The 15,904-nt window shown below is 36.6% G+C and overlaps 2 protein-coding genes across 3 annotated transcripts in view; both read left to right on the forward strand.

The window, feature by feature from the left end:
* Positions 1–15,904, forward strand: part of LOC136031983 (transmembrane GTPase Marf-like) — a 503,142-nt gene that overhangs the window by 2,501 nt on the left and 484,737 nt on the right. The window lies entirely within an intron of this gene.
* LOC136031977 (alpha-1,3-mannosyl-glycoprotein 2-beta-N-acetylglucosaminyltransferase-like) overlaps positions 1–15,904 on the forward strand; it is a 61,712-nt gene that overhangs the window by 194 nt on the left and 45,614 nt on the right. For both annotated transcript variants that reach the window (XM_065712011.1, XM_065712012.1), the window contains exon 2: positions 11,655–11,820. In XM_065712011.1, coding sequence (XP_065568083.1) covers positions 11,704–11,820 — 117 coding nt within the window. In that variant the 5' untranslated portion in view covers positions 11,655–11,703. The remainder of the gene's footprint in view (positions 1–11,654; positions 11,821–15,904) is intronic.

Raw genomic sequence — 15,904 nt, forward strand, 5'->3', positions numbered from 1 at the left:
AATTAGGCTAAACTAGTAGCCTGGATGTGATGACTTCTTTCTGTCTTTGCAAAGCAACATGGGTTAACAGGTCTTATGAAAGTAGGTCATACACAGATTATATGTAGCCAGAATTAGGACATGTGAAAGTTATTTTAATTCCTACTTAAGTATCAAGTTTAGGCAATAGCCCTATGTAGGCTTGCCTTTTATAGATAGCAGATTCTGGTAAGGTAGTTTCCGGGATTTGAGCTAGATCTAAGCTAGGGAAAGCCTATCCAGGAACCAGCCCAGGCTGAATTAATATTTTTTTGAGCTATGGTGTATTTTAATTTAGGCAGCCTAATGCTGTAGGCCTAGGCTATTTTCACCATCTTTGAGCTGCAATCTGGCTTCCAGTCTAAAACTTGCTTCATTCATGTCAGCAAAAACCTCAGTAAATATATTGGTTTGAAGCTTCAAAAAGGAACATATCAAGCAATTAGCCTAGGCTAAAAGTGGTTTGCCAATAGCAGTATAAGCCTAGAATTAGGGCTATTGAGAAGGAAACAATTCTTGCTTTATAATATGTATAAAAATTATAGTTGGCAATTCCCACATGTTTTTCTTTTCTTTGATTTTGTCAATGTTGGTTGAATTTTTGGGTAAGCTACAACAGGTTGAAACAAGAGTGACACATTGCAAAGTACATTGGAAACATATAGTTTAGGCCATATATTTGTACAATAGGGGCTAGGGATAAAGTATAGTGGAAGTGACTTGAATAGCCTATATGCTCTCTTAAATTGTTATTCTTAACCTGTTTCCTTCTCAATATCCCCAATTCAAAGCTTATACTGTAACAGTCAGTAAATTTATGCTTTTCATGTAATTTAGGTAGGAAGAAAATAAGCACATCAACAACTCTTTTGACATTTCAGTGCCTTGCTATATAAAACATAAGTAGAACAAATTAAAAAAAGAGATCAATGGTACCCATTTAATAATATGATTTTCCTTGTTGTACATAATGAACCCTTTAATTTTCTTGTTTAGGATTTTCAACAGAGGTTTACTCTTTGTTTTGCTGTGATGCAATTTTTGAGGGGAATGGGGCTTGTTTAAAAATTCCTGCAAAACTTTTTTGAAAAAAAACATTTCACTTATAAGATTAATCACCATAATATTTATCATTCCTGAAGCAGATTAAATAACAGTTTTTCTCACTGTACAGTTTTACCTTAAGCTGCAAGTCCAGCAAGATAAGGTTGTGATGAGTCTCCTGTGGAACATCTTGCTGGTGGTGGGATGTGACTATGGTTTGGCATCCCAGGTTAGCCTACATTCTGCATTTGCCCAGTCCTGATTAACTCCTTTCTTGAACACATCTTTGCTTTGGGACTGGATGGTGGCTTCAGAGTGGCTGTTCTAGTTAGGGACAGGATGTACAGAGAAGAAGTGCTGGTGCTAATGTTGATGGTGATGAGGAACTTTCAGCTTCTTTGTGTGACCTCTTGTATATGAGAGGGATGAGGAGAAAAGTTGACTTGAGAGACTGTTTTTAGCAGTTTACAACTAGCAATTGCTTCTCCTCTTTTCCTTCAATAGACTATGGTGGAAAGTTTGAGGGATACAAGGCATTCATCATATGGCTTGTCTTGCAAAGCTGGTATAAGCTTTGTTGCTTGTCTTTGGACACTCTTGTGTGCTTTAACATCATTTTATAATGTGGAGACACTTAGGGTCATTCCAAATTCCAGGTATGGATGTATAATAGCTTTGTACAGCTTCTTGACCACACATATCTTCCTGGTGGTAAATATTTGTTTCATGAGCCCTAGAGTTTGGTTTTCTTTAGTAAATTGAGCTCATGTGTGGCTGTGGAACTTGAATTTGGCCTTGAAAATAACCCCCAGGTCCTTCTGCTCACTTTCAGCTTCAAGTGCATCATCTCCAATATGGTAAGGTTGTCATGTCCAAGATGCAGGACTTTGAACTTTGATACATTGAACAGCAAATCCCACTCAGATAACCAACTACATAGTTCATCTAAATCTTCTTGCATTGTTGATTCACTAGGGCTAATTTGGGCCTGTCCTAAGACCTTGCAATCATCATAGTCATATATATATATATATATATATATATATATATATATATATATATATATATATATATATATATATATATATATATATATATATATATATATATATATATATATATATATATATATATATATATATATATATATATATATATATATATATATATATATATATATATATATATATATATATATATATATATATATATATATATATCAGCATTCAGACTCGCCTATAAATTCCAATAAATCCCTATATTCTAATGCAATCCTATAAAATGCCTATATTTTGGCTAAAATCCTATTATTCCTATATTTTTGGCTGAAGAGCACTAAGAACATTGCTCATGATTTGCAATTTTCACTTCTCTTTAAGTAAGCCAAGATGTGCTTTTCTTTTTGCTTTTGACTCTGTTGTAGACCATGCAGTCTTTTGGTGTAGATTGATAATTAATTACAACTGTTGAGCTGTTTGAACTTCACTAATGTTTTGTACTGGGCTTAGTAAGCTGCTTCTGCCTGGGCTATGCTGTTGTGTTGACTTTGTAGCCTATGTTTTTTTTTGTCATTTTGGGCCTGTCCAAAATGAGCAAAGATCAGTATACAGGCTAGCAGTATCTGCTTAATGAGACTAGAGTTCTTGCAACTTATGTGTTTCCTGCCTGAAGGCTATTTTAAAGGCTGATGCAAATACAGCCCAGTTTTGGACATATCCATATTTTTTCTTTTTATGGTCTTTTAATCTTGGGATGCTATTTTGTAGGTGATGCTTGGTAATTCAGTTTGGGGCCTACCAAGTTTAATAGTTCATGGCTTGCTAAGACGGATTGCAGCTATAGAAAGATTGGTGAATGGTGTAAGACTGGGAACAACCAGTACTCGTTCTTTTGTAAACTCTGCTTGAAAAATTTTGGTTGCACAGCTGGGGTTGCTCAGGGGTTAACCAACATGTGCAATCTGCAGGACACAAAGCCGCAGTTACTGCTTAACTACATCCACTATAGCTTCACCTGAATGGAAAATCTGGAGTTGATGAAACAACCAAGGATAAACCATTAGTTGGTACAAACATGTTTAGTGAGTGTGATGCCACTTATAAAGCTGAGTTAATATGGGCACTTCAGACAGTACAGAGTTCCATGTCTTCTAACTCTTCAGACCATATTGTCACAACCTTCCATGCAATGTTCCCTGGTAAGGTCTCCAACAAAATGCCCCTATGTGCAAAGAAACTCATGTATCTGATCACCAATGCGCTGCATCCTTACTGTAAGAAAATGCTTGTGAAGGACATTCAGTCATATCATGTACTAGAATATGACATGACAACCAACAACGCAGGTATGAAAGAGTTACAGATATGTGTTTGATATTGGTCCTCATATGGAAACGAAATCCAGAGCAGACTTTTATGCACAAGTTTTATGAGCCACGCGACAAGTGATGATCTGTGTAGGAAGATTATGTCAGCCATTGAGCAGAATCAGCTGCCACTTGAAAAACTGATCACGCTTGGAAGTGATGGACCAAATGTCAACAAAAGTATTTGGAATAATTTCAATGATAATAAAGAAGAAAGTGACAGGAAAGGGAATGGTGAATATTGATACTTGAAACATCCATATAATCCATAACGCTTTCTTGAAAGGTCTTCAGGTGTTCAGAGAAGAAAGTTCCGACTTTGTTATTCTTGTGCATTCATTTTTTGACGGCTGGCCTTCATATTGTGAAGACTATTGAAAGTGCCAAAAGAAAGTAAGAGTGCCAGAGAATGCTTTCATATAGCATGTCTAAGCTGCTGGCTGACAATTGGACGTGCCCTTGCTCGTCTGAAACTTCTGTCCACTCTCAAATTTCTGAAAATTGTGGCTTATATCAGAAGTGCAACAATGAAGGCCCAACTTGAGTTTGTTCTAGCCTCAGCAGAACTATTCATAAGTTTCACCCAACTGTTCCAGAAAGAAGAGCCTCTCATTCATGTTCTGAACTCAGAGATCAAAAGACTAGTTCTAACGCTTTGTGGATGGGTCTTTACTCCAGATTTCATGACCAAGATTGAAAATTTCTCATTAGAAATTTTGAACCTTGCTGAAAAATTCGCAGAAAAGCCCATAGTTTCAGAAAATATAGAACGATCTCTCCGTGAGAAAGCAACACTGAAAGACAAGGCCATTTTCTATGTCAATGTGCGAAAACATTTTTTTGCAGGCATTCGCCATATTTAGAACAAATATCCTCTGGAAAAGATGGTTTTCTAGAGGCTTTGCGCTTTTTGAGTCCAATCAACATGAAGTATTCAAGAAGCATTGCAGACATAGCGGCTGTGGCATGCGAGATTGCAATTGGAGCAAGCTCAGACGTCGCCCAGGCTGAGTGGCTGCTTTTGCAGCCACTCAGCCTGTGCATCCAAAGAGAAAGAAAAACAAATAAAAAGAGAACTGTAAATGAATTTCAAGAAATCCTTTCCAGAAAATTTCCTCCCCCCAGGAAATCCCTCCCCCTTGCAGAAAACTGCCCTGCAAAATATGAATGTATTTATTCTAACTTGATTTCTTAGAAACTAGTGATTTTCAAGTGAAGGAAAGTCTTGGTTATCCCAGGTAATGTGGATAGTAATTCAGTCAGTTGTAAGCCTTTCCAAGAGCTAAATTTTACATGAAAGCTTTAATGCTGATGTTTCAGCTGTAGAAAGTATGTGACTATTTTCTATTGTTGGTGTACAGATTGCAAACTTTATGACAACGTTTTCTGAGGACCCAAGGAAAGTGGTGTATCTGGTTATCTGAAACCAGAGACTGCTAGTGAATTGTGTACCACAATATGGAATGTAAGAAATCATGCTTCATGTGCTGACTTTCTTTCATTACGTGTACTTAAGTATATTTTCTTGGAAATATGTGACCAGGTTTTGATTTTATTTAATATTTGTCTAAAATTTGGTGTTTTTCCTGATTTTATCAAGATTGCTGGGATTGTTCCATTTTTTAAGGTGGAGATAGGAATTTACTGATTGATTATAGGCCTATTTCATTGCTGCCAGTTTTATCTAGAAAATTTGAAAAATTGGTTATTGATAGATTGTTGATTTTCTTGAGAATAAACAGTATTTTTGTAAAACCCAGTTTGAATTCCAGAAAACAATGTCAACGGATCAAGCTATTCTTTTTCTCGCACTTTTTGTGAACAGTGCTCTGGACCAAGAGTGAAAAGTTGCTTCTGTTTTGTTTTTTTTGACAATGTGAAAATGCCTCTGATGCAGTGGACCATGGAATACTTTTGGTGAAGCTGAGGAATTGTGGTTTTTGTCGATTTTTTATTTTTTGGTCTTTTGGAATCGTTTCTTTAAGATCAAAAACGGTTCGTCAGTGCTGGTGAAATCAAACTGGAAGTTGAAAGTGTCACATTCGATGTTCCTCAGGGGTCTGTTTTAGAACTCCTTTTGTTTCTTATATATATAGAAGACCTGCGAAATACTATCAAAGGACTGCGAAGCATCAGAACTATTTTTCCTTATTTTGCTGACGACATGCATTTTACTGTTGCAGCGAAAAGCCAGGAAATGCTTATGCAGAATCTTTAAACTGGCATGTTAAACATTAAAAATAGAGAGAAGATTAACAAATTAGCTAAACCACACCAAATCCCATTCTGTAATGTAATCTACGGTAGAAGTAGCAATTACTATCTTGGACTAAAAAAACACAGTTCAGGGAAAATATGTTGCCTTAAGATATTTCGACTGAGTATCTTTATTGTTGACAAGTACCTTAGCTTCTAGGACACTATGTGTTTGTAGCAAGGTTGCAAGAAATGTTGGGATGATGAGGAAACTTGAGCACTTTTTTCTAAAGATATTATCGGATTACTCTATTTGTCTTTTGTTCACTGATATCTTCTATGTAGCTGTCTTGCGTGTTCAAGTATGTTTTTTACAACACTTTCATCCCCTTACAAGATTATACAATATAGTGCCCTCTGTGTTTTAACGGGAGGTAACCATGGAGTTTGTTCAACATAGATATGATGGAGTGAAAATATTGCCAATTGCTGGTCTATTTTGTTTTATAATGTTGTTTTCATTTTTAAATTTACACCCGCGTTGTTACCTGAGAGTTCTAGTGAACACGTGGTGTTAATTTCCATGATTAACCGACTAGTTTGGTGACCTCAGGCTAAAACAAAACTATCCCTTTTTCTATAAGACATGTTGGCCCTTAGGTGTGGGAAGCTTTACTTCTTGCTTTTTTGACAGTTGGTGAGCTAAATGTTGATTGGGGGGTATTGTCGAGGGTAGTGATTGTGTATGTGGGGTTTTGTAAAGGGTGATGTTTACTCATACAAGTTTATTAGCTTCAGGTTTGTAGGTAATGTCTTTATATCTTTCAATATAACCGTTTGTTCTTTGTTGAAAAAAAAACAACAAAAAACAATATCAAATACTATCTGTAAACAACAAACAAATTGCAAAACTTACAGCCCTTTCCCTAGGGTCTGCGGGGCTGGGCTCTTGTTATCCCCATAGGTACATTTATTGGACCTTTCAATTATGATTAACCAATTTTATCAGCCCTCCATTATGTTGGTTACTAAAACTCAAAACACATAGAAATTATTCCCCAGGGTTTGCCCCCCTCCTCAATGCCTTGCTATTCATGCTAAAGTTTTTAGCAATTAAAAAACAACTTCATATTCTAAATAAACGGCCTTTGTGTTCCAGGAGTCGTTCTTAAAAAAATGGGACAAATAGTCAAGCTTTAGCGTAAAGAGCAAGGTATTGAGGAGTTGGGGTGACCCCTTCATATATGGAATAGTTTCTTTTCATTTTGAGTTTTAATTCTGCTTATTACTTTCAGTTGAAAAAACTTGTTTTTTTTTATTTAATTTCTGATCGTTTTTCAAATAATGTAGGTGAATCTGGCTCACTCTTTATGAAAAATTCCCTCTCCTCTCGGAAAACTCCTCCAAGTAAAGTTTCCCCCATGTAACACCCCTCCCCCCGTAAAATTCCTTCCAGACAATTCAATCCTTGCTGAAAATCCTCCCCCCCCTATAAAATTTCTTGTGGACGATATAGCCTTAAAAATATCCTTAATATACTTTCATTTGAATAAACTTCAATTTCTAATTTGTTTTTACAAACCACTCCAGAAATCCTCCTTCCTTGAAAATTTCCCCTGGAAATCCAAACCCGCTGAAAATTTTCCCCAGACAATTCCCCCAGAACATTTCCACATGGAAAGTTGAGTCGGCATAGAGAAAGTAAGACAAATAAAAAGAACTTCGTATAGGAATTCTGTCAAATCTTGCCAGTGTAAAATTTCCCCTGGACAGTTCACCCCTCCCACGGAAAATTCTCCCTGTAGAGACACGTCAAGCACAAAATCCCCCCTCCCAAAAATGTATTTATACATCCCAATAAAGAAAACTATACGCAAGCAATGGGCAAATTTAATAACTTACTGCCTTTTTCTCATGGGGTGTGGGGGCATATAACCCCTAAAGGGATAGTTATTGAATCTTTCAACTATCCTAAAGAAAATGGCAATCTAAAAATGTTGATATGATGACTTTGGGGAAAAAGGTGGCATGGGAGTTTGGATAGTTGCCCTCCAATCTTTTTGGTCACTCAAAAAGAGGCACTAGAACTTTCAGTTTCTGTTCACATGCACCCTCTCCTGATCTTTTAGGACCCTGACTTTGATATGATCACACCTGGAAAACAAAACAAATAAACACTCATCAGTGATTTTTTCTGGCAGAAAAAAACAAAATTCCACATTTTCGCTTATAGGAGCTTGAAGCTGCTACAGTACGGTACTCTTATATGCTGAACCTGATGGTGCAATTTTGGAGGTGTTTTCCCCTTTTTTGAAAATCAGGCAGTTTTCTCAGGCTTGTAATTTTGTGGGGGAAAAGAAAAACCTCCAATCATTCTCAGATATGGTATCCCAGTTACCTTATCATAAGAAAAGTTTGAATTTCTCCTAGACCAATTTATGGGTTTTAGATCGGTGCTTCTCGTTTGCTAATAGCGTTTTTTTCAGATTTCATTATTAAATCATGTCTCTGAGCAAATAATGTGGGCAAATTCAGAGTTCAAGAGCAGTTTCATAGTTGCTATAACAGGGTAGAAGTATTATTTTAATAGTACGTTCTTAAACATCTTCTATTTCTGCTGACATCTAAGTTCTTGAGTGTTTTGACTTTTGTAACCCAAAACAGGACAGCAATGCTCGAGGATAGATGTAGCTGATGTCGCTGATGTAGGTTGTGTACGCCAGTGGTGCAGACAAGTAGTCACAAACTGAAAATTTTTTGCTAGGATTGGGTTGATGACGGCAAGGAATAAAAGAACAGCTACTTTCGATCCTTGGGGGCTGTTGCAGATTAATTATGACTACTCAGAGCAGGTATATTCTGCAAACAAAGGGTAAACTGATTGCCGTCTCCTTTTAGAAATTCTCTCTCTGATAGTAGCATTTGATTTTCAGCTTTCATCTCTTCAAATTTGTTAATGCAGTCAGATGTTTGACAAGGTCAATGCAATAACATGGAACTTTACCATTGTCAATGATAGATGCTGAGAGCGTTGTTGTTCTGAAGAGTTGCTGTTGAACTTGGCTCTGCTGTATTTCAAGGGGTTCATTATTGACATCTTCTGTTGCAGTGCTAAGCCTGAACAGTTGTCTGACCTGTGCTGGATATGACTTGTAGGGAAGTATCTATTAAAAGACTTTGCAAGCTCATCTAATTACATGGCAAATGCTTGTTTTAGTTCTGTGGTCGGAGAATCTCTCCATTCCAGATAAATCTTTGCTATTACTCACACAGTCATCTAGCATTGGAAACTTTGGAGATTATCACTTTCTGTTCCTATAATGGTAGCTTTTTTTGAAAAGCCTGGAGGTTTTCTTCCACTTCAATTATGTTGACTTTACTGTCCTACATCTGTTCATAGAGATAATTAAGAGCTGCAAAGACATCAGTCAAGCATAACAAAATAAGAAGAAACTAATAATCTTGAAGCAATCTTCATGACATTGTTGCTGCTAGTCAAAAACAGAACTAATTCCACATGCATGGCAAACACCATCCAGCACCTGTCTTTGGGATAAACATAGAATGATACAGAAGTTTCTCAGATTTAGAACCCATTTATCTCCACAGCTCCCTGAATATGCAGTGCTTTGGAGCATTTTCTTTTTATACATAGTTTACTTGTTTTAATGCAATTTTTAAGATTTTGCCAGTTTTTGATGCAAGGTTTTTGTTATCATTGCATTCCTGTGCATAATATAATGTATAAAAATGATGTGTGATGCATCAGCTTTCATTAGCATAGCAAAACCAGTTTTTCTTCCCAGCATGGCTGTAGCTCTGTCTGTAGCCTACAGACAGCAGAATCCATATCCCATGAAATATTGTTGTGTCTGAAGAAGTTATCCGCTAGTTTATTCACATTAGCTGCCTTAGTTATTGTTTTAAGAGACTAACAAAGTCATAATTCTTCCTATATAACATCGTAATTCACATAGAGCACGAATTCTGTGAGCTGGCTTAGATTCGAAACATGTTTGGTCTTGTAAATCGAAAACTGAATTTTACCAGGCTTGAAATCAAATAGGCAACTACCTGAGCCAAGGTGTCTTTGCTCATTTCCTCTATTATGTTCCTTACGGTGTTATTTGAAATAAGAATTCTGGATAAGTTAACTTCAGCCACTTTTCTCAACATAATTTTCGTTATCTTCAATGCGTCTGGTTTTAGATGTGTTTTACAAAAGGTGTGTGGTTTACCCTACTTTATAATAAGATAAGATAAGATAATATTTATTTTCAAAAGTCTATCACAAGCTCTATAGAGCCGAATTGGCAATTCGCAATTACAATCAGGTAAGCAGCTTTGTATAATGCTCTGAAGAAGTTATCCACTAGTTTGTTCACATCCACTGACTTAGTTGTTGTTTTAAGAAGTTTACAAAATCATAATTCTTCCTTTGTATAAATCTTTGAGGATTGGTTTGTTGATGGATACAATCCGGAGAACAGGCAGAGCGGTCTTTTTTTTTTACTGAATCTTGTTTTCTCCTCCTTGAATTCGACAAGTGTTGTTTTCTTGTATTTTCCATCTCCATGTAGCTTAAAGAAATGTCCTTTTAGTTTTGCTAGCTCTAGACTAGAATTGCTGAGCTTGGCATTGCAAATCATGCAGTTAGGACGATGACTATTCATATTCTGTTACACATTTGAGCCCATATTTTACGTATTTATCCAACAACTTTTTAGCTTCCATATTTAGTAAGAAGGGATTAAAATATAAAGGAAGAAAACATATCGCACAACATACCATCGCCACAGTGAAATTTCTAATGTAAAAAAAAACAAACTATTAGGTGCAAAAAATCCCTGCTTTACAGATAGACCAAGTTATGTTGCATGATCACCTGCAGCCAATGATATGTAAGTTGGGTGTTTCATCACAAACCATGTGTTAGGTGTGTGTTTTGATAAATGTCAATGAGTGTTCAAAACGTTATAAAACTTTGTATTAGATTTTTATTTAATAAGACCGTGCAAATTTTTGAGTTGCTTACCAAATACAATCTTTCTTATTACCAGACAGAATATTTCTGAAAAACTAGTAGATTTAGAGATGATGAGGGAAAATTGGTTTTGACTTCTACTAAACCTGCAAGACAGACTCACCAAATCCCTAGGATTCGGTAGAACTCATTTTAAGAACTACTGCTCTAGAGTATGACTGATGCCAAGAAACAATGCACAGATGGTTGATGAGAAAATAAATATCAAAAACTTGAGGAACGATTTTATAATTTTTAGATTCTAGAATAGGTTTATAATTTTAGATCTTATAGGTAGAGTAAGGGGAACACTAATAAAAGATGGCTGCAAAAAGGTTATTGCGGTCTGATTCATTTAGCAATTGGAGTTTGGCTTGTGAGCAAAAATGATATGGTATATCTTATTAGGTTGGTTTAGTAGAGTTTTGTGTTACTATTGATCTTCGGGAAAGTAAATTTTGCCTCACAGACTTTGAATTCACAGACTGTGTGCTTCAAGACTAGGGTTGTTAAGAAAAAGGAGTAAAATGCAGAAGAGTGGCTTCTTACTAATTTAGAAAATGAAAGTAGTGTCTGAATAAAACTCCTAGGAATGGATCATAGGCCCAAATTTTGTCTAAGGGAGGGGTATTATATTTCTTACTTCTCCCCCTTGCCTACTTTTACGGCCTGAAAAATTGTGTAAAGATAATCTGTGTCAACTTTAAAAAAGATATAAGCTCGGTAAAGTTCTCCTTTTCCACACCTTAGGAGTATACAAGGTTGTTTCTAGGACTTAGTGCAGATTCCAAGCAAAATTTTTCTTCTCTAAATTTAAAGAGGGCATAGACTCATGTTATTGTGTCCATTGTTTTTGAGACAGCCCAACAGGTGATTGTTTCATATCCTGCCCACTATAGGAAAACCAGTTCAGCTTCTTTCAAGTCTCTGAGAATTATCTCCTATGACAACTAATAACCTAACCCAAATCAGATTTCAAGTCAAAACATCGTCCTTTCTTTTTTCTAGGTGATGCCAGTGTCTTTTTGAAGTTTTAATATTTTGTCTTAATGAAAACATGAGAAGGAATGCAACCATTAGTTTCGGATTTCTGTGTATTTGTGTTTGGATGATCTCTCTTTATTCTGTATGGAAGAAGAATGCAAAGCACGAGTTTCAAGACAAAATATGGGAGGTGAGCTCTCAAGGCCTATGTTGCATGCATTATTAGAGAAATTTTTTTCATTTATTAATTAATTTGACCTTTAATTTAAACAAAACAAAATTTACTTTATTCAGTAATATAACAGATTATTGATAACCTTTGTTATAACACTTTTATGTTGTGGATCCATAGCACATCAGAGACTGTCTGTGATATTTAGAAATTCGTCTTGATAATAATTAAATTTTCAGCCTAGGTTGATTTATCTCTATCTTTCCAGCCCTCATTCTTCCAGACTCTTTCTAAAAAATAATCATTTCAAAAGTCTAATCTTAATTGAGTCTATAATCAACAGTTCTGTCCTAATTTTTTTTTAAAAAATTAGCCATCAATTGTATCCCTAGATTTAAGTCATTAACGAAGCCCCTATATTTAAAAAATCTGAATATTAGGGCACTGTCTAATAGTATATTGAAAAAAAATATGAACACTTCTAAACTCCGATCCCACCACTCTAAAGATTTGACTCTGAAGACGTAGGTTTTCAAGACCAGAATAATCATTTATAGCTACTTTGAAAAGCATAGTTTTCCAACTGGCCTGTTAATCGGCAAGTTCGTTGGAATTATAGATTTTTTTCACCGTAAAAAAGAGACCCATGGCCGTGACAGAATTGTGCCAGAAGGTTTGCACCTCTGATATTAAATAGTTTCTCTCTTGATCCACCCACTGGTCCAATTGCTCCATCTATGTTTCGCATTTGGAGAAACATATATGGGTATTTGTTGCCATAAAATTAAATGTTCTGTTAGACTTTCGTTTCCATGTCTTGCCTCTGTTGCAGAAAGACTCGAAGTTGCCACCAATGTAAGATGATTGTGATTCTACGATATAAGTAAAGCCGAAAGCTTTGTAATTGATTATATAACCGAAAACAAGGTTTAAGGACAGAGACAGAAACACCTTGTAATGATAGAAACTTCTGAATTCATTCGCGAAGGAACAAATGTTAAGAGAGGTCTCGATCAAACAGCTCATTATCAGACAGCTTGGTTCCAAGTGGATCACCAGAAAATTTTCCCAGTGGGGGGGGGGAAGGGCAATTACTATCGGGAGTTTCTGTCCTACCAGGATTAAAGTGGTATTTCTTGCTTCGGTCTTTTGATACATTTTCCCTCTTTTATTCTCGGGGAGGGGGGGGGGCTATTGTATCCTGGCTTCGCCTTGGCTGTCCCCATGCCTGGATCAAAGACATGTGTCAGTAGCAACCGAAGCTGGAAAAAATCTTGATTACAGCATATATGTTTCATACTTAATTTAAATAATTTATATTGTTAATTTGGATACGTAGAATTTTCGCCATTCGTTCTGGCTGATACTGAGAACTATAGGCCTACACCGTAACTTTTTCTACTTTTTCAAATATGATGGTAAAGAGAGCTATGAGGAAGTTAATGGGAGACGCAGCCCTACATTCCTAGTGAAGACAGGTATACGGCAAGGTTGCTCCGCTGCTCTTCAACTGCATGATAGGCTACGTCATGACTTGTACGACAAGTTGCCTTCAATTTGGAGACCTGGGGCCTACTGATGCTGACTTCACTGATGACATAGCCCTAGTCATGGAAACCGTCGAAAAGGTCACCAAAGCTCTCCGTGTGTTTTCAGAAGAAGCCACGAAAGCTGGTCTGTGAATCAACTGCCGAAGAAAGAAAGTTATGCCCATCGAGCCCCCTACGTCCCTAAAGGAAGTTGACATCAGGAGCAAACCAATAGGCGCGGTTGAAGACTCCACTTACCTGGTAACCACTCTGTCGAGTGATGGTTCGACCACAAAAGAGTTTACATCTCGAATAGCCAAAGAATCAGCAGTTTTTGGGAGGTTGAATAGCATTTAGCAAAGCCAAATATGAACCACCATATTAAAATGCGTACTTAAAACGCGTCAGTCAGCACCGTGCTACTGCATGGAGCGGAGACGTGGTTAGCGGCAAAGTATGTCCTTCGCACCGTCGCTGTCGCTCAGACCTAAATTCTTTGAAGAATCGAGGGTCTTCACTGGACTGAATTTGTTGGCAACCAGACCTTCCTTTCACACACTTCGCAAACTCATTTTCCGACGCAGCTTACCCAGCACACTGTTTGCATCTACGGCCACCTCCTTTGTATGCAATATGACGCCCCATTACCGGTTGGCCCCACTCTGTGCGAATTGAAACGACACAGAGGATGCCCTCCCCCTCCATCACTTGGTGGAAAAACAAAACCAGCAAACTTCTCGCCCAAGCCAACATCCCAGTGGAAGTAGTCGTGAGCCTGGCAAGCGATAGGTCAACTTCTAGGCGCTTGGTCTCATCGTTCTTTACGCTGAACTCCTGGAAGACCCTTAAGTCAAGTAAGTCAATGGCCAAAAAGCGCAATTTTGGCCATGTGTCATTCTTTAAGCCACAATTGACTGCTGTCATTACTGTTGCCTCCCATATTTCAATCTCAGTTCGCAGACTTATTCTCCTATGGTTTCAACCTTTTTTCAACTGCAAAAAGCACCCTGTATTTTGGCTATTTTACTTTTTACATCTTCACTACATCCACTATGTTTACTAATAGTGCTATCCTGGTAAGTGAAGCTATCCACTTAAATAGTTCTTAAATACTTATTATCATCTTTTCATCCTCGTTTATTTGTAGTCTGAACGCCTTAGACTTGTCAAGATTAATTTTCAGACCAATTCTTACACTTTGAATTCCCAAAACCTACAAAAATTCATCAATTTTTCCTAAGATTTTTATCTAGGATGCTTAAATCTCCTGTTCAATCTAAGTCTAGGAGAGTTTTAGATTCCCATTTGATACCATGCTCTTCTATGGCCTTTGCAATATTTATTAGGACAAACTTCATCAAAATCATCCATAAAAACTGAGATAGGACAAACAAAATTTTGGCTCGCATAGGACAAAAATGGTACCGAGTACGAATCCTGGTTTTTATTTGGAGAAAATAACCTTCCAGTTTCGGAGTCCTTTCTGGGGTGTGATGGTGCATCCGTCCCTAAACATGCAAGGTGTAACGAGAAACAAAACAATGAATACTTCTATTACGAACATTGTTCAGCCGACATGGATCGGAAATATTCTCCTCCAGTGTACTGTCCTTTGCTAGCAATGCACTTATCTGAACTTCGAATCTATGATTCGAAGCATTGCTGGAAAAATCCTTCGGTAAGGGTCTTCAGCTGGTTTGCTGCAGTCCTCTTAATGTTAGGAATGGTATCAAAAAGTTTTTGTAATGTCGGTTTTAAGAACCAGGTCACACATGGTGCTAAAACTGGTAAGATAGAACTAAAACGAATGAGACACGGTTTTTAGTTTTTTGCATCACCCTTAGTGCAAATTTTGTTTTTGCTCAGTTCTTTTGGTAAATTATCTGTTAAAATTCGTTGCATGTACCCAAGCGAGACGCTTTGTTCTTCGTTAAGCTCTAAAATAGTTTTTCGCCTTTTTAAACACATGAATTTTTGCACGGTTTCTTCTGTTTCTGAGGCTATTGAACATTTCGAACGGTGCTCATCCTCTGCAAGCTCATCTCCACTTTATATATATATATATATACATACTCAGTTTTTCGCCTTTTTAAACACATGAATTTTTGCACGGTTTCTTCTGTTTCTGAGGCTATTGAACATTTCGAACGGTGCTCATCCTCTGCAAGCTCATCTCCACTTTATATATATATATATATACATACTCATATATATATATATATATATATATATATATATATATATATATATATATATATATATATATATATATACATATATATACATATATATATATATATATATCTATATATATAAAAATAAGTTGTCTGTGTGTGGATCTGTGGATGGATCAGGTGACGTCATGTTTCGGCTGACGTCATGAAATTAGTTGCCATCATTTTTGCTTTGAAGGTGACGTCATTCAAGTTATATAAGACATATGTTCGCCGTCATGTTTCGGCTGACGTCATGAAATTAGTTGCCATCATTTTTGCTTTGAAGGCGTGACGTCATTCAAGTTATATAAGACGTATGTTCGCGTAGAATTCTATTAATGCTTAAGTTTATAATGA

The sequence above is a fragment of the Artemia franciscana genome, chromosome 10 (assembly GCF_032884065.1).
Source record: "Artemia franciscana chromosome 10, ASM3288406v1, whole genome shotgun sequence".
Lineage (NCBI taxonomy): Eukaryota > Metazoa > Arthropoda > Branchiopoda > Anostraca > Artemiidae > Artemia > Artemia franciscana.